Genomic DNA, 19,549 nt, shown 5'->3' on the forward strand with positions numbered 1-19,549 from the left:
GCTGTGATGTCGAATGTCAGAGTCTGCCTTACAGTTTCTTATGTGTCATTTCACATGTATCCGGTCTTTGTTGGAACCCACCTGGTTCTGCCCTTTTTGCTTGTAAAGACACCTCAGCGTCAGAGGCTGTACGCTTACTACTTTCCACGTGTTTTCCCCAGAATGTAGCAGGAGTTATGTTTCTGCATGCCGATTGCCCCGCGTAGCTCTGAGAGAACAAAGTGACGTCTGAAGTTCCTCACTGGTGGGAAATAATTCGCCTGGATGGTCAGAAAAAAAGAAAAATCAATAAAATAGGCTCCTCACCGTCACAAAAAGTTGTCGCATGGCTTTACGGGCTCTCTGTACTCTCAGTTGTATGAATTTCATACTTGCTGCTATTGAATGAGCACAAAGAGACTTCAGATTCACATTATATTAATAAGACCCAAACCCCACCCCCCACCCCGTTCTTCTTCCGCACCTTATTTCCTACAACCATCGAAAGACCAACAGCATTACTCACCTTGCACTTGGTTTTTACACATACATGTTAGAAAAAAACCAACACATTTTGAATATGATGCCTGCTGAACCAGGTGCCTTAATCAAATATATGAGAACACAAATGTGCACCTTTTGTCAGTCTGGAGGGGGTTTCCCCACAGAAACAAGGGGCTGGGTTTCCCAAAAACCTTCACCTCCACTCCAACCGTGAAAGGAAAATCCCAGTTTAACCCAGAACCAGTACAATTTGTATGATAATCAACTTTTACTAAACGGTAGAAGATGCGACTTTTTGTCTTGATAATGGAAAAAAAAGTTAAATGACGGGATTTGGGAAACCTGGTTCTTTTTTATTTTTAAACTCTTTCTCTGCCCACTACGCCACGTTATTGTGTTTTCTGTATTGGCTGCTGCTGCTATCACCGCCAGTGTGTCTGTGTAGAGAAGAGCAAACTTCCACTGTGTAAGAGACAGAGGGAGACCTGGGCCTGCTTTTAGTCAATTACGAGGCATTCTTCTTCTTCTTCTTCTTCTATGGTTTTGACATGGTGCACTGTGTTGGGAAAATAAAACTACAACACATGTACAGACACACACAAAAGAAAAAGAAAAAAACAAAGACTTTTGATTTCTTAACTTTGCTCATATGAAGTGCCAGACCCTCCTTGAAGTCAGTGTTGGCACTGAGTCGCTGGCTGCGAAAGAAGCGACAAAACTGAGCATGGAGGCAAACCGTGGTGCTAACCCGTCAGTGGCTGGGTGCTAACATGGCTGAGTTCAGTAGCTGTTTTAGCCATATTATTCCTTCTGTCGTTGACTCCGGTCAGTCCTGTGTTTCTGACTGCTGCACTGCTGTATGCTGACATAGCGAGGTATAACTCTGCTGCTGCTGCTTTGCTGATGAATGTAGACTAGTCTTCCTCGGCAGGATCGTACAGACAGACGGGAGCGTCTGGTGGAGCTTTTCCTGTTGTTTGACTCACAGAGGGAGACTCTGGTCGTCAGGATCCCGAAAGATCTTGAATGTTGTATCTTTATATGGCCGCTGTCCTGCTTGTGTGTTTAAAACCTTTTTTTTTTTTTTTCTTTCTTTTTTTTTTTTTATATATATATATATATTTTGGTTTGATATTTATGCTCTGTCAAATGTTGCACAGTTAATGATTTTTCCTAAATTATATTTTTCTTGCCATATTCTCTGATCCCAGTGTTCATACAAATTGTTTGCTATTTATTTGTTTAGTCCTCTAATTTAACATTCAATAGAGACAATTTTTTTTTGGGCTAGGCTTCATAGCTTTTAAACCTGAAGCAGGCTTTATCGTGGGGCCCGTGAGATTCACAGACATGAATCAAAGTCACAATGAAACCGTCAAACATTAAATAACTAAAACACATGCAAAAAGATTTTATCAGCTGGACAAATAATGCCAGATTACAAAATATATAACTTTCCCCTACACCATTAATGCAAACTAAGACAATGACCAGAAAGTAATGCAAAGCAGCTATTTGCCATTATAGTGGCCGAAGACTTTTAGGTATGACCGTCTAATCATAGACAAGATTCACCAATGTGTCACACATTTGGAATATTACTGTCAAAACACTACGATTGAAGAACATTTTCTGAAGTACTTTTTCACACATCTATGTATCACTTTAAAAATGTCTAATGAATAATTTCAGGGATCAAACACCTATCTTCGAGATCAGTAGTTTTCGAACCTGAGCATCAAGCTCCAGCACTTCTTTATTTCTCATAACGAGAGCCAGCCAAAACGTAGATAATTACAGCTATATGATTATTTGTTTTACTATTTTCATCATATTGCATATTTTTAATTTAATTGCACTTTCACCACCAGAGGGCCTTCATGTGTACCACTGTGTTAAAATCAGGACAAAGATTGTGCCTCACCTTCTCTGCTCTGTTTCCAGACATTGTTTCTGTTATAGTAGCTTTGACCACTAGAGGTCCCCATGTCTTACTTTTTGCCACCACTCGGTAAAGATGGGCAACACTTCCCTTCATCTCTGAGCCTGAAAAGAATTGACAGTGACACTTCATTTGAGAATAATTTAATCATTTTTCCACGATAAGACTTTGTAAACTTTCATAAACTAAACCTGAAATTGTTCAAAACTTTTCAAAAGTACATGCCAATGTACTTTCTCAACGTAATTGTGCTTTTTATGTATTTTGTTGAGTTTTAACACACTGCTAACAGTAAACAGGACGACTTTCATTGTGACTTTGAGTTTTGTCTGTGGGCTCACGGCGCCTCATGTCATTGGAGGTTTGTTGTGGTCAGACGTGGCGTTCGAGCCTTTAACTGAAGTCATTGAGTTACTAAACTGAAGCTCGCCTTGACTCTTGTCGTTCCGTCATGACTGAGGCTCATGAACTTCATCAGGTTAGGAAGTCGGCTTGTCCGCAGTCTCTGACTTTGGAGGGAGAAAAAAAAAAGTTAAGTTTTGATTATTTATTTATTTTTTGGTTGTTGTTGAAGAAATACATCAGAGATGTTTCACTCCCTCTGGGTGCTTTTTAAAAAAAAAAATAAAAAAAATGTTCGTTTCAGAAGGGCTTTGGTTTGCAGTAGTCCTGTCAGGGAGCTCCTGAGATTAGTCGGGGGTCACTAAAGGCTGGTGGGCAGAGACTCCTCACCCTCCCCTGCAATGATTGAAGGGGCGAGGGTTTTGTTTCCTCTTCTGCAGACTGATCTTATCAAAGCAAACAACAACAACAACAACCCACCTTCAATAATAAAAAACAAAACAAAACCCCTCTTTCTATTTCTGCACACGTCCAACTCATCATCCAACACTGCAGTGATTTACATCTCCTTCCAGACTTGCCAAAATGCACGGAGCAAGAGACATTTATAATAACTAAGAAAATGTTTATCCTACAGTAACCTTTCTGTTTTCTTTTCTCTGTTTCCTTTCAACTTTTACAAAAACAACAGTGAGAAGATTTATTAGGAAATCCATACAAGTCCTAACATGTAGAGGATGTCTGAGGTATCCATCATCCTGAGCTCCTCAGCTACATGCCATTGTAACGATGCTTCTGGTCTTGTATGGTAACTTATTTGACTAGATCAACAGCATGGGATCTTTCTGTAGTTAGTCCTGTGTGTGTTCCTCTCCCCAGTCTCAGTAGGAAGGCTGTACTTCATTGCTAAGTGCTCTATAATAGATCTCTTGGTGATTATAATTTCATAAAGAAGCAAAACCTGCAGAAAGTGTATCCTGCTGAAACTAACTTGATCCTCTCTTTAGCAACGACGTCTATATTTGTAGTTCACATATATGCCTGTTCAAATACAATATCTTGACAGTTGTTATATTTATGTTGTGTAATAAATGTCGTGCTGGGTTTATTCTTTTGTTTTGACTAACTTTTTGTTTTATGTTGCGTTTTATTTTTTTCTCTTATGGAGGAGGCACAGTGAGTGGCTTTATGCACAGGCATGGAAATGTAAAAGCCGTTTTTTTTTTTTGTTTTTTGTTTTTGTTTTTGTTTTCTGGTTTGTACTGTAACAGCTCGTTCTGTTTCAGAGCTTCTGACAGTTTTTTTGTCTCTGCTGCACGACATCCTGCGGACACCTGCCCTGAATCTCTGTTGTGTTATTGTGCCTCTCTTTGTTTTCTTTCTCTCTTTCTCACATTTTTTTTTTTTAAGTCATTCTTTCTCTGTTGTATCAGCCAGGAGTTGGTACTACAGCTTTGCTTGTAACCACGTTAGTCTGATTATGTATTGATTTTACTATCAAAATAATAAAAACCATTAGCACCCCCAGCTGGACCCTTGTATTTTACTTGATTGAATTGAATGAGTTTACATATTGAATATTTTTACCATATTTTAAAAGACATACTTTTTATTGGGAAGTCAGAGTAAACTTCAGATGCTTAGATGATAATGTAATTTATATTTCATTTTTAATTTTGTTACTATATTTGTTGAACATATAGACTAATTTTAAACATAATGACAGACATATCGAAAGGAAGTTGGAGATAGTCATTAGAGGCTACTTTGTTCAATGCTCTTGTGATGCAACGTAAAAGAAAAAGATGATCAATATTAGGATATTAGGTTTTATGCAGCATTTGAAATTATGAAAGTAGTAAAAAGAAAATCTGTTGGTAGCTTTAAAAACAAAACGACTGAAACTTTTCCATTTGGACTGGCATTCTCTCGGGTTATTTTCTCTATCAAATTTTAAAAAGCAGTTTCACGTCTTATGACTGTGTTGATATTACCTACTTCAACAACAATCTGCAAACATCTGAGAAGCAATGATTCCGGTCACTGTCATTTTAAAAGAGGAATATTTTCACCAATTTGATCAAATTTGATCTGCTCAACACTAATAAGCAGTACTGTGGACTGTGAAGGCTGCAGAACAGCGTGTCCAGTCACTTGTCTTTCCCATAATTGTGGCAATGTGTAGTGTATTTTATCCGGGGATTTGGATTTTCTGTTTGAGTGTTTTACAAAATTTTAATCTAATCTATTTGAAGCGGAAACCTTTTTTGCTTCGCTTTTCGTTTTCTTTTTGACCTCCCGCTCGCCGTACAAAAACACCAATGGCGTCCTCTGTTGACGTTCACGTCCGAATCTGTGGACAAGAAATCATCAAATATGACCTGGAAATTAAAGCCCTCATACAGGTACGAGCAGAAAACCTGTTGAGTAACTTTTCTATGCCGCATGTCGACCATCTCTATTTTGTATTGATGTGACATTTAAACACACGAGACGCGAAAGTTCAGTAACGTAAAGCTAATGCTAGCTTAGCAGCCGTCGAGGAGCCACAGATTAATCTCATTATTATTCAAATTCACTGCAATAAATGAAGCAATAACCATGATTTTATAGTAATATTTTTGACTGTATATATGTGGGTGTGTGGATTTTTGTTCTGTTTAGATCTGAAGTTGTGGACAAATTAACTATGAGTGACAGCACTGGCTGTAAAGATCTGTCACGGTTCAATAAGTCATTGGTTGGAAAAGTGAAATAAAGCGTTGGAATCCCATTTACCACAACTTCTGATCTGATAACAAGCACCATGAGGATCTGCAGGGAGATTATCCCTCTTTTAATGCACGCTCTGATAGTCTATTCATACAACTGGTCAAAGGCGATGAAATCAAACATATCCGTGCCTAATGTGTGGTTAGAGCAGCCTTAAGAGAGATACAATACTACATGAATTATACTGGATGTGCCAAAACTATTTCACCCTGCAGCTTATCAGCAAACAACGAATGGCTTCTCTTGAAAGCCTTTTGCTGAAGTTGCTATATTGCTTTCATGTGTCTTAATATTTGATAATGTCGTGTTGATATTGTGACCACACAAACTAACCTTTTGCACCAGTGTGTTTTGTCAGTAAAAATCAAGAAATCCAATCAAATCAAATTGGAATATTAGTTTTTATCTAATCCAAATGAAAGCTACCTCTAGCATAAACAGACAAATTAGTATATTAATAGCAAACGTTGCCATTTGAAATAATAAAGAGGTTTTATTTCATGAAAGATGTTTACATTTCATATGGATACCTCTCTGAATTGTGGTCCAGTTTGGATATTCTACACACTATTCACTTTGTTATATTCATGAATCATGAATACTGTATGCCATATTTAGATTTTTTTTCCGTGTGTGTGTATGTGTGTGTGTGTGTGTGTTTTATCTTCAGGACATCAGGGACTGTCCTGGACCTCAGTCAGCTCTCATGGAGCTCAACTCTCAGGTCAAAGAGAAGTTCAACCAGCTGAGGCTGAGAATACAGGTCAGAACTCCGCCTCGTGTGCATTTTCTGGCATCACACTAATTACTTTAACCAATTGCTTCAGCTTAAAGAGTGCATCATGATTCTTTTGTGACTTGTTGTCAGGATCTGGAGCAGATGGCCCGAGAGCAAGACAGTGAGTTGGACAGACTGGCCATCCAGGCAGAGACAGAGAGCCAGCGACGACAAATGCTGAGGTGTTTTGAACACAGAGACATGAAACAATTCAACTGATGTGGCGAAAATAGTTTATCTGCACTGATTATATGGCCGACATTTTTCATTGTAAAGCCTTTAGGATGCTTATGTTGTCCATAATCTGTCTGTAATCTGTTACCTGTTGTATCTATTAATTAAGACGGTAATGTTTGACAATATTGCCAAACTACAATACCTGTATTCCTTTCAGTTCATATACACTATTACAATTACTATTACTATGACCGCAGTTTGACAGAGTCATGGAGTTAGAGCAGAAACCCAACACTATTGAGCAGATGAGATAATTAAAACTAAGACAGTGGTTTAGTTTCTCAAAGTGGGTCTCTGCTTTGTCTTTTCTGCTATTTGCAGTAACCAGACAGCTTGGAGGAAAGCAAACCTGGCCTGTAAACTGGCCATCGACAACCTGGAGAAGGACGAGCTGCTGCACAGTGGAGAAAACCACGACTCCAAACAGAAGTTAGTACCTGTCAGCTGGTGAAAATGCTTCACATCGAATCTGCGTTTTCTTTTGTTTGGTGCCTTTAGGATTCAGTAACACTAAGAAAAATGTTAACACAGTCAAGGAGCTGTGACCTGGTGTCAAATAACTTAACTCTTTTGTGTACTGTGGGTGTATTTCTTTGTATTTTGGTTACTATAACCACTAAAGGTTTCACACAAGTATCCCTGTTCAATCCCAGTTTGCAGTGTTTACCTGCAGATCTGCGGCCAACACTGGATTACTTGATACTCAAGGAAAGTTTAAAAATAGCCACAATCAATTCACAGTTGCGTTAGAGCAGTTTTCCATCGTTCTTGTAATAACTTTTGACAATTTCTTTTAACTAAACCAAACTTTGGTGGGCATTACGTTTGTGGTGCGTCTTTGAGTTCAAATGTAACTTTGTTATGGCTCAAAAGAAACAAGGTTATTTTCAACCTCAAGTCAGAGTATTTTTGAAACTTCCCACCATTATTGTCAATTTGCGTCTTTAGTTTTCATTAAGCAAAAGCCTGAGACCACTTGTGGTGAGTTTCAGCAGCTGAGCACACAGTGTGACAACTGCAGGAAGTGGAAAAAATTTTAATTCTTTTTTTCTTCACACTAAAAAGCAAAACCAAAAATGTAAAAAAAAATAGAAACTTTACTTTGTGATCAAAATCTTGTGCACTTTTGAAAAAGAATCTACTGCTCTAATGTGAAACTACAGCTGACATTGTCTACAGCTGCATCTATTTCATTTGTCAAAATATGATTACAAAAATCGTTGAACACAAATCTCACCTGTGATAAATAGTGATCGGTCACTACTCAGGTTTAATGGCCCAACTGTATTGTGATGTAAATTAACCCAAACATAAGGATGTTTAGAGTTGGTGTCCTGGTGAAACTAAACGCTTTGAACCAGCTTATCAGACAAATTGAACGCTGAACCGTTCTTCTTTGGTTTTTGTCTCAGGAAGGCGACCAAAGAAAGTTTAGTGGAAACGAGCAGCAACATCACAGAGAGTCTGATGTCCATCAGCAGGATGATGGCTGAACAGGTGAAGCAGAGTGAGGACACCATCGGCACGCTGGGTAAAAAAAATAAATAGATGCTCGCCACTTAAGATCTTTGTCAGAGTGTGTTGCAGTTGCAGTTTTATGTGCCCCGTCTTTTTTCCATCTCTCAACTTCTTTCCTTCTGCGTCTCCTCTACTTCAGCCACGTCCTCCAGGACAGTACAGGAAACCAACGAGGAGTTTAAAAGCATGACGGGAACCATCTACCTGGGCAGAAAGCTGATCCTGAAGTACAATCGCAGGGAGCTAACGGACAAGCTGCTCATCTTCCTCGCACTGGCACTATTCCTCGCCACGGTCCTCTACATACTCAAGAAACGCTTCTTCCCCTTTATTTAGCAGAGCGCCTCTGAGCCAACTCGACCGCGTTTCCTCACAGGGGCTTGTGAGACGTTTAGGACGTAGAAGCAGCACTAAAACTGGAATTGTTGCACATAGAGGGGGTGTTAAATTCAAGCAATTCTCCTTGTATAGTCAAAAAAAGAGTGTTTGAAGCCTCAGCGTGCTTCAAACACTCATCGTACAATACGATGATGCTCCAGCTGCAATGTGGTGTTTGATACTCACACTGGAAGGAATGCAACGGTTTCAGCCTCTTCTCAGCCTCATCTCTGTGGCTTGTCAGTCAGTGTGGTCTCAGTGTGAACATTTGTCCTGATTACAAATAAGGACGCTCGTCTCCATCGGTCTGTCATGGAGGAAGTTTCACTAAGATCCTGTCGGCTCCCCCACCTGAAGAGAAGTGGGTTCACGTCCACGTCACTGCTGGATTGTTCATTGTGGGAAAAGCACTTTGATGCAGGCTGAGGCCTTAAAGGGGAAGTTTGGAGTTTCTCACGTGTGGTAGGACCTGGGTCCTCTTGTGTAACTCAAAGATCGAGCAACCAAACCTATTGAGCCCCTGGAGTGAAAACCTATTTTCAAACAAATCAAACGTGCATGTTTAACTGAGGAGACATTCACAGATGTACTATCTGGTCTGATTGCTTTTTCATTTTTTTGGGGGTGGGGGCGGGATCAAACTGACCAGTGTCATGGCCAAAGACACTTATTTAACCTGGCAGAACAGACAGTTTGTCTCAGATACAAGAGTCTGTTGATTTTAAAGGTGCAGAATGTAATGCCTTTACTGAGAAACAACCTGGAAATAATCATCGGAATATTGCTGAGAAACGTACAAGCTGAATAGTTTGCCACGTTTTCTTCTTTTCCTAAGAAGCAGCAGACATTCTGGCCAAGGTCAGACTTGGAACTTCAGTGTGTATCTTAGATTACTGCCACCCAGTGCACACAAGTGGCATTTCTTTTCTCCTGCCTCTTGGAAAAATGCACCAATCAGCCATGACATCACGACCACTTGCCAGATATTCTGTCTTTTTGCTCACTATAATCATCGGGGCCAGCTTTAATTCCTGCAGTTTTGAGCTGAAGTAGGTCGTCTGTTTGATCGGGACTGAATTAACCAATCATGTGCCTTGTCCCTGGTTCACTGGTTTGCTCTCTTTGGACCAGTTTTGAAAAATACTGATTACTGCAGAATGGAAACGCGCCACAGAAGCAGTTTGTTTTTCTGAGAGCCCCATTTCCTAACTCTTAGGAACCCCATTTCCTAACTCACTGAAATCCTACAGTCTGTATTTTTACTATTTGTGTTAGAGAATAATCCACTAAAAGGTGCCACGACGGAAAGCTGAGCAGTGTTACCCACGGGTGAAAACACCGGAATTATGAAATGTGATCCATAACTTGAGTTTTGGGTGGTTCGGTTACTTTTAATGTTTGACTCTCTAACCTGAGGACATGTTGATCCTCTTTTACTCACATCTCACTCACTAGGAGTACCTCATTGAACTTCAGCACAAACTGTCCCTGTAATACTTAATCTGGCATTCAGACGTTCTTCGGGTCAAGGCCACGGTATGCAATAACGTTCCTTTTGTTTACCATTTGTCAAATTGCAATCTCAGTGTGTGTGTGTGTGTGTGTGTGTGTGTGTGTGTGTGTGGACAACTGCTCCAAAGACGCTGTTCCTGTTACCTTGTGCCTTTCTCCTCTCCGCTCAGATGTTCAGCGCTGAAGCACCAACCGGATGGTTCTTTGAAGAGTGTTTGTCCTGTTTGACACAGTGAATGTTGAACTGAAGGTCAATTTGTATGAATGTAATAGAATTGTAGTGTTTTTTTTATGTCTTATGTTTGTGGCAATGCTGCAGGCGAGCGGCTGTTTACTACATTACCACTTGAACTTGTGAGAACTGTTTTATTATTACAGACCTGGCATAATTAACACACTCTTATTCTCCTGTCAGGCGATATCGTTGTAGTCCAACTAAATTCTGTTAAATTTGCGAAAGAAGAGCCATTTAAATAAAACCTTACAAAATACTGTCTTAAATCCTGGCGTCTGTGTGAAATGTGACCGTTCAAGTAGAAGTAGAACATTGAGGCAAACATATCTATAACATGACCAAAGAGTGCTTCTCTTCCCACGGACTGTCTACAACATAGCACCTGATTACGTGTCAATAATACGGCGCACGACACAACAATCGTCATAAATACAAAAACAGACTTAAATAGGTAGAATCCTGACTTGGAGCCATCAGCTGCACTTGAGCTATAAATTCCCTGTCGTGTCGACTTGGCTGAGTCCATGTTCTTGGCTGAAGGATGGAGCCACTGCGGTTTGCTGTGATGCTGAAGTGAGGTAGATGCTTGGTTTTTTTGTCCTTTTGCACAAAGAAAATGTTCTAGGAAAACACAACCGATTAAATAAGTTATGTTGCGCTGCTTTCATCGGCAACGCGACACTGAATAATAAAACTATAACTAGCACTACTTTCACTCGTTCTATAGCTAAAACATAACTAATAAGTGCATGATCTCCGCGTACCCAGTCTGCACCTCAGTGTGACTGAGCCTGTCTGTCTTATGAAGCGGTGACATTAAATCTCTCGGACTCCGTGAGGCCGGGCGCCGTCACATTCTCTATCGGCAGAGGTTCACTCGTGTCCTCGGCGTGGACGCCGCCGGTCGGCCGCGCCGGGAGCCTCTGAGCTGTGATGGCCTCTGGTTCTGTGGTTGGTGGCGAGGTGGTGTGCTGCGGAGCGTCCGATTGGCTGACGGGGCAGATTCCGGCAAAACTGCTGCACAGCGCCCCCCAGTGCTGCTCGCACTGCCCCCGCAGCCGCCGGCCGACCCACGTCCTGACCTCGTCTCCGCACTTGAGCAGGAAGTTCATCAGCTCCACATAAGGCCTGAAAGGTATTAGAGGCTTTGAGTAAAAATACTGGCGCAAACAGACGAAGAAGAGAGTCTTTAACGCCACAGCAGCCGAAAATAGTGGAGTTCTCATGAATCTGCTGCTTTAAAGACGTTACCATGTGGAAAACAGGGAGCAACACCTGCGAGGAGACTGCACAACGTCGAGTTAAGTCCTTGATTTAGACTGGATTTTTATATAAAATTAGTTTTTGATCAAGATCAGAACAAAAAATGTAATCAATTCCACAATACCATAAAATTCAAATGAGAATCTTTGTTGTTATTTCATGTGATGCCGTCCAACCCTGGTAAGGAACCACTTGTTTCTTGAATTCTGTGTCAGCATATTTTACAAAAAGTAAAATTGAGAGATGTAGACAAATTATACAGACGTGGGCAGAAAATTATGTGGATTTCCCTTTTTTTTAAATACATAAATGCTTCTCTAATTTGACTGAATAATATTTTGCCGTTCGAGCAGAATCCCCATATATTTTGAGGAATTAAGCCCCAACCTCAATATTAATAGTATTGTATTGTTATTTGGGGATTACCGACAGTCATTATACCCTGAGCGCTTCCATAACTTAGAGGATCAATGTAAGAAAAGAAGAAATCACAGATGCAAAGCCGCACAAATGAATTACATTCGACCTGCACCGACCCAGCAGAGCAATGTTCTATTGTACTATGCATGTTTCACGCTTGATTCAAGAAATACTTTGCTGTGAAATGTTAAAATTGTGGTGAACAGTGGTTACTGTCAGCACGTGGGTTATTGTTAGTCTCATGGCTGATAAAGGTTTTTTCGTGTTCAGCGCCTCTGTCTCACCCTGAGGGGAACATCAGGTGGAACTGGACCAGGCTCCCCATGGTGTCCATGTGGTCCTGCAGGGCCAGGCAGAGCTGGTGTTTGGAGTAGCACTCCCTCTGGAGCGAGAACACCATCTCTTTCACCGCCGAGCAGCGCCGGCTCACGCAGCTGAAGCGCTGACGCAGTCCCAGCGCCATGCAGCGCAGCGCATCCTTCACAAACGACTTGCCCTGTGAGGTGAGGAAGAGGAGGAGCATTAAACACACGGCTTCATTTGACATGATGCTTTTCTTCTTCTTAGAGATGCACGTGATTTGTGTTTAACAGCCAAGTACGTATTATAACCTCATCTCTGAGCATAATCCTGAACTACTGAAGCCTCTAATAGTTCACTGACAAAATCACCTACATTTTCTATTTTGACATCACTAATTTGGGTGCAGTTATCTTGACAGTATTAGTTTTCTACAGTAAGTCACTGTCTGGTTCTTGCTCTTTAAATATCACCGTGAAACAGCGATTCTGCCTATCAGAGCCTGTGACTGTAACCCCGCACCTCCCAATCACCACCTCATCCTTCAACCTTGTCAAGGGAGTCCCTCCAACTTTCCCATTAGCCATCCGCCACACTGCTCCGCCACCAGCATCCAGACTGTCAGGCACAGGCGGGCAAATTGATTTCCCCCCAGACGCCACATCAGATAGTAGGACTGCTGAATTTCTGACACTTGAATATTCAGTTTGCAACACTTCAGCAAATAGTGGAATGTTCTCCAGCATCATCTCTCCTCACTGTTATGTTGGAAGACTTCCTGATGCAGAGCGACTCTTTGCGAGGATTTGTCCAGGTTCAGGTGCAGGATTGGGGGCTTTTCGGTGCATTTCTGTGAGTTTGCATGTTCTCCTCCCACCGCTCCAGAACACATGTCAGAGAGGAATTGGTGACTTTGAATTGTCTTTTGGTGTGACTGTGATGGACTGGTGACCTGTCCAATATGTACCATGACTTCAGCCATTGTTGTCTTGCATCGGCTCCAGTTCGCTGGGACTGTACGTTGGACATAATGGTGTAAATGACTGTTAGCTGGACGTTATACCGAGAATTGACAAACCCGATTGTCAATTTCAAATCAATCAATCGACTTTTATGCGTCCACCATGATCCGTCTTGAACCCGGTCCACTGTTCCTGTCCATCCTGGAGACACACTTGCAGACTTGCATCATTTTCTCATGCATTTCTATTCTAGTAAAGTGGACAAGCTGTTCCTTCTCTCATTTCAGTTCCCCTCTCAGATTGTTTTGTAACTGGTGCGGCCATGCATAACTTTTCCCCTGCTCCGTATACAAGACACATTCCTCACAAATGACTGTAATGACTGACGGGATTAAATGAAATAAAAACATGCATCCAGACATGTCTTCTCCCACCCTGCCCTCGTTTGCTGCTGACCTCAATGTCATGATCTGAGGCCTGAGAGCCATCAAATCACTTAAAACAATGTTTGTATGTGTCTGATATGAAGTCAAACTGTGGTGCTGATCCTCACCTGTGAGTCGTAGCGTCCAGCATTGTGCAGCAGCGTCAAGCATATATGGTGCAGGCCCTGGATGTCACAGGAGTTGTTGTTGAAGCACTGAAACATGCCGCAGCCTACATCCCCAGAGCTCACCAGGCAGCTCTGAATCTCCACTGAGGGACAGAGACAGAGAGAGAGAAGCAGGAGGATGGGGGATAAAGTTTAGTACAATGACAGGACAGGAGTGAATGAATCTCGCAAACAAACACGTTCTGCTGTAGTCAGGAACTTTCCATTATATTCTGAAGTTGCTCTGTTTTGCATCACATGTTGGTTTAATATAGATTTCACTGTCTTGATATTTTGTTTAAACATGAGATCAAGCTGCCCTACATTGGTGACAGACAACAATGTCTTTGTCAGAAAGTCTGACCTAAAAATGTAAACAATATACTTCAAAAGTCAAATAATTCCAATGCATTTGAAATAAAATGGTCCTAGTTGCATGTGTGAATTGTTAGTCCATGACTTGTTATCGAGTGTCTACTTAATCCCTATAACCGGCCTCTGGCACTATTATTATGTTTCTCCTGTTACAGCCCCCCTTTATCCTGCTGGAGATTTGGTGCAGCCTGTACATCGGCTCTGGCCCAGAGGAGCAGTGGGAATGTGCATTGAATTTCAGCAGGAGGCGCAGGAGGAGTAGGAGGCGCACAGGAGGCGCAGTCCAGGGCGCAGCGGCTCAGACGCACGGCCGCTGTCATGTCGAGTTCTGCACGACTGCTGTATGTCCAGACGTATAGCTGCCGTTACTTACACTGATGAATGCAAAGATACAGAAGTACAGTGTGCGTTTACTATTTTTTTTTTTAACTATGTCACATAAGAAAGTGAAATAATGTGCGCTTTTTTGGCGCGCTCGAGCAACGTGCTGCTGACTTAATAGTGACTCATCTCAAACAAACTTACCAAAATATGTGAAACAACAATTCACTTTAAAGTGTCATTTTTTTTTTTTAATTCTGTTTTATTGTTCTATTGCATCACACCGAACCAAAATAAGGTTTGTGGAGTGTGTTTTGGTTTAAAAGGTAAACAAAGGAGATGCGACGCAAAGTTTGGCAACTCCACGTGTTTAATTGCGTGTGTAGACACGCGCATTGTTTGGATCTATTTGAATTAAATAGTAAAACACTGATTTACTGCATGCGCTAACCACAAGGGGGATGCAACTGTGCAGCCATGCAGAACTCGACGTAACACCTGAGTAAGAGCTATGATTTGAACTGTCAGGATGCGCAAGTGAGGATTTTGTGCTTCCATTAAGCTTGAAACCCACAAAAAAAAAGAAAAGAAAATTAATTATAAAAAAGAAAAAAGACGCCGGTATCGCGGCATGACTCACCTGTGCTCTGCAGGGAGAGGCGTCTTTTGACGTGGCTGGCTTGTTTCTCCTGGACGTCATGCGGCTCCACGGCCAGCACCTGCTGACACAGCAGCAGGGGAACGAGAGCCACGAGCGCGAGCCACGAATTCAGCTGCATCCCGGAGGTTAATTCAACTCGTCTCTGTGTGTTTGGTTAAGAAGTCACGCAGCACCGGAGGAGTTTCCACCACACACTGAAGCTGCGACATGAAGGCTTGCACTTTTATAAACCCGCAGGAGAGCCGCGCGCTCAAGCGAGAGAGTTTTGCGGCCCTTTCGGCCAATCACAGCGCAGCTCCGTGAGCGCGCAGCACATGTGGAGCTGAAAGTTTACCGTGGATGATACGGAGAGAAGAGGCACAGTAGCAGAAAACTATGAATAAACCGACGATGAGAGAATGGTAGGCGGACAGGGGAGAGAAGAATGGGGTCACACTCAGAGAGAGGGAGAGAGAGAGAGAGAGAGAGAGAGAGAGAGAAGTTTCAAATGTTGAAAAAAGTTCTTATAAGATCTTCTTGTTCCTCCGCGGGGCTGCGTGAAGGTCAACCACTCAAGACATCCACAGTCAATTAAACGAAGCGGGCCGCGCGGCCAGTCGAGCCTGTGTCTGAGTGATAGCAGCTGCTCTGCTGGCAGAGAGGAGACGTGCAACCAGGAACCGATCAGACGCACCCGGACTGAGGGACGGAGCAGAGGACGTGATGTGGGCCACGATTTCCAAATTGTTATTGAAGCCCACATTCCTGACCTCCCCACCACCTCCCCACCCCTCTCTCGCTCGCCATCATGTTTGTCTTCCAGATCTGCTGTACTCTTATGCAACATTGACACTTCTGGATAAGATCCTTTTATAAACTGTGATAAATGTATTTAAATGGTTACCAAGTGGAAGGAGTGCCAGAGATTTGCAGTCAAATAAACTATAACTAATCATCCATTCAATTACAAATAATAGTGCTGTTGTTAAAATGTTCTCAAAAACTACCCTGAATATATCTTTAAACTGTTATCTGGAACAGGCATCTGAATCAATTCAAGCCATGTGTGTTATTACAAAATGTGTTGTGGAAAAATAACATCTCTCTCTCTCCTTCTCTCTCATCTACAGATGGCGTTAACCTTCTAAATAAAGAATAGTATAACCTTCAACCAATTTATTTACAAGGTAAAAAAAACTATCCAAAAAACCTGTAAAGAAAAGGCTCCCCTTTGACCCCCTACTCCTAGGTGGTTCCCCCCAGGGAAGCTACCACAGGTTTAAACACATGTTGGAAAGTTTTAATCCAAAACAAAAGTAATTGGTCACAAAACAGTAGTTCAAAAAGTTTGAGCATTAATTCAAATTGTGACTCAGTGGTGACCTATACTTTTAGAATTACGAATGTATGTTGCAGATCTCATCCAATCAGGGACGTCAAACCCATTTAGTTCAAGAGCAATCTGAAATTCAATAAGGTTTCCACTCTTCAGACTCCTGCTGGTAAAAAAAACCTGTTTCTTTATCATGGATTAAAAAACAAACGGCGTCATATAAAGTTTTTCATGCTAATGCTGCCTCGAGAACAACGAGGTTGTTTCACTGTCGCTGATTTCTCTTCTCTGAACACGTTGCCATCTGCCATTCAGTCATCACTTCTGAAAACACTCCCATCATCAAGTTACAACTATAGACCAGCAGTTTCATCTTATCACCCTCGGGCCGCATGCTGGACACCTCCGGTGTAATTTGTATTTATGTATAAATGCATTAGAAAAAAGAAATACTCTCAAAACTACATTACAGCAGTTTATTTTATTGTTATTTCTGACACTGTGTCCTGCAGCTAAATGCCTCATGGATGAGCCGCAGCTATTCACCATCTTAACGCTGTCGCCTCACAGTGAGAATGTGACTAGAGACGGTGGGGGCTGGGTTTCTGTTCGGGGAGTTTGCATTTTCTCCCCGCATGCTGAGTCATTTCATGGTTAATCATTTTCAGTGAGTAACAGAAAAAAATGTGATTGGTGAGTTCTGCAGCGAGTCAGCCATAACGACGTGTCCTCGATCACCTTCCTATTACGGTTTGGGTCATACTGACCTGCCTCAAGGTCTTAAATATTTTAGGCATAGTGTTTTCAATAAATTTCTGGGGGATGAAGATTCTGCCGGTATTATCTGATGAAATGAACTTGGACATGAAAAATGAACAATTGAACCTGTCTATAACTGTCTCTACGGGTGGTTATATCACAGACTGCCAGGTCATGCCGACCTGGCAGTGTGATAAAGGATGCGATAAAGGTTAAAAAATATTATGACTAGATTGAAAATGATTTGTTTTGAAGAATATGAAATTCTAACATTGCTTCTAAAGAGTCAGCCTTGAGACAACCAGGATATGTGAGAAGTGGAAACTTTGATCCCAACGAGGTCAGATTGAAGCGGCAATCAAGTGTAACAAATATTCAAGGCAGAGAAATAGAGTTTAAACTGCTCTGCGGGTTCCCAAACAGGCTGTCAATTCATAGTTGGGTGATTACAACCAAGAGGGCTGGTAAATAATCTTTCCAGTTCAGATTGTGGACAGCGACCAACAAACAAACACAGCAATCACAAGAACCACATTTTCAGCACCGGTTAAACAGATGACTGAGGAAAATCTGGACCAGAAATGAAGTCACATTTCGAGCCGTTATTGTCGACTCAGGTTTTGTAACTTCCACTCCAATGAGCTGGAAGCATGTATTCAATGATTAAACCTCTATCCAGTTTCTGTGTCCTGCATCCTGTTGCACTGCAGGCAGAACTTTTATTTTGAAGTCATTGGGAACATCCAATGTGCTGATCGCTACCTTGTGATGCTGAGGTTTCAGTGAAAGGAACCTACAGTGGCCATGAAACCTGTAGAAATGTTGTAGAAGTGAGAGGTTGTCTGCAGACGTAGAGTTTAGCTGGTTTACTGTTGAATTGTGACGGTGTGGTACGTTTCAACAGGAGCTCAGCAATGTCGAAGATCCACTTCATATGAAAAAATCTTAATTCATCTCACTTTTATTAAATATTTTAGATATTAACAGGAACAGCTTTAATATTGTATGCAATTTGGAAATTGGGCCTTCAAAAGCAAAAATTCTGATTTCAGTCAAAAAGATTGTAAACACATAAAATACATTAACTAAACATTACCGTACAGGTAAAACGTCGGTTTTCAACACTTTTTCAGATGCGGTGTCTCACTCCCAATCTGAGGTCCATTTTCATTTTTCTTCATTATATGTTCAGCTTTTGCAGCCAAGTTGTTGTTGGTGTATGTTTTTTGCCCCAGAACGTCCATGACCTCTGACCCCTGACATCCACAAGAGCACAGAGCGGTCGCGTCACATCAGCGACTCAGTGTGAGCCAAATAAATACCTCATCCCTCTCAGTCCGGTTCCTCCTTGGATTCATCAACCCTGCAGTGTATGTGGCTTAGAATGGGTTGTGTGTGTGTGCGTGTGTGTATGCGTGTGTGTGTGTTGCGGTGGGAGGTCAAGGTAGAAGGACGGGGTGTGTTTATGTGTGTGTGTGTTCACGCAGGGGCCCAGTCGGGGAAGACGTACTCTTACAGGGGTGAGTGTTTGGACGTTGTTAAACTTTTTTTCCCTCCCATTTTTTTTTTTTTTTTTTTTGCAATCTTTTCCGCCCGTTCATTCTCGCCGAGCTTCAAAACAACAACCCACGAGTTCCCTCACACAACCTTTGATGACCACCCACACAACGACCCTTCACCCCGACACTACACACACGCGCACACAAACTCACTCACACACACACATACACACGAATGCCTAAAACAGTACACTAATGCACAGACATCACTGAGCAAACAGGACCTCCTACTCTTGTCTTCTCACATGATCGCCTCGTAAACAACGTTTTACCGCTCAGCATGTCAGTTTTTGCACACGGATCAGACTCCCGTTGGAAAGATTAATTCGAGGATGCCTCCCATGATAATGTGCTGTTCACTTTGTACGGCGTAGTGCAGAACACTTGTGGTTTAAATGTAACACAAAACATGTGACCATCACATTTTTATACCCAAGTTTAGAGACACTTCTTTTCAATGCAATCAAGAAGGTTTTTTTTGTTTTTGTTTTTTTGTTTCTTAATCTGTTGTTCACAAAAAGCAACCTTTTTGTAAATTGTCAGGAAGTCCGCCATTTAGCGTGTTGAACTCCTCCTACAGGGTGAATCCAAGAGACCTAAAGTTTGGCCTGAATATACAACAATCCCTCCCGATGAAAAAGGGGCATCGACATTCTGAGACAAAGGGGCGTGGCCATGGTAGCGCCCCGAAAATCTGATGGTTCACCGTGAACCAGGAAATGGTGTGTAACTCTGCTCTATATGCAATGAGCCTAAAGATGTACACATTTGATCAAAGACCGCTAATCAACATGCCAATATCCATTCACAGACATAGCGCCACCTGCT

The 19,549-nt window shown here is 41.8% G+C and overlaps 2 protein-coding genes across 2 annotated transcripts; one reads left to right on the forward strand and one right to left on the reverse strand.

Moving 5' to 3' along the window:
- The first annotated feature begins 5,070 nt into the window (after positions 1-5,070).
- Positions 5,071-10,463, forward strand: bnip1b (BCL2 interacting protein 1b). Its single transcript, XM_080483570.1, has 6 exons — positions 5,071-5,172; positions 6,210-6,302; positions 6,408-6,499; positions 6,876-6,983; positions 7,967-8,085; positions 8,212-10,463. The coding sequence occupies exons 1-6, from the start codon at positions 5,089-5,091 to the stop codon at positions 8,406-8,408; spliced, it is 693 nt and encodes a 230-aa protein (XP_080339696.1). The 5' UTR covers positions 5,071-5,088; the 3' UTR covers positions 8,409-10,463.
- Positions 10,317-15,287, reverse strand: LOC308121987 (stanniocalcin-2-like). The gene is made up of 4 exons (XM_080483568.1): positions 15,071-15,287; positions 13,696-13,838; positions 12,165-12,376; positions 10,317-11,325 (listed from the first exon to the last, which is right to left on the reverse strand). The coding sequence occupies exons 1-4, from the start codon at positions 15,207-15,209 to the stop codon at positions 10,998-11,000; spliced, it is 822 nt and encodes a 273-aa protein (XP_080339694.1). The 5' UTR covers positions 15,210-15,287; the 3' UTR covers positions 10,317-10,997.
- Positions 15,288-19,549: the final 4,262 nt, after the last annotated feature.

Source organism: Lipophrys pholis, assembly GCF_963383615.2.
Source record: "Lipophrys pholis genome assembly, chromosome: 16".
NCBI lineage: Eukaryota > Metazoa > Chordata > Actinopteri > Blenniiformes > Blenniidae > Lipophrys > Lipophrys pholis.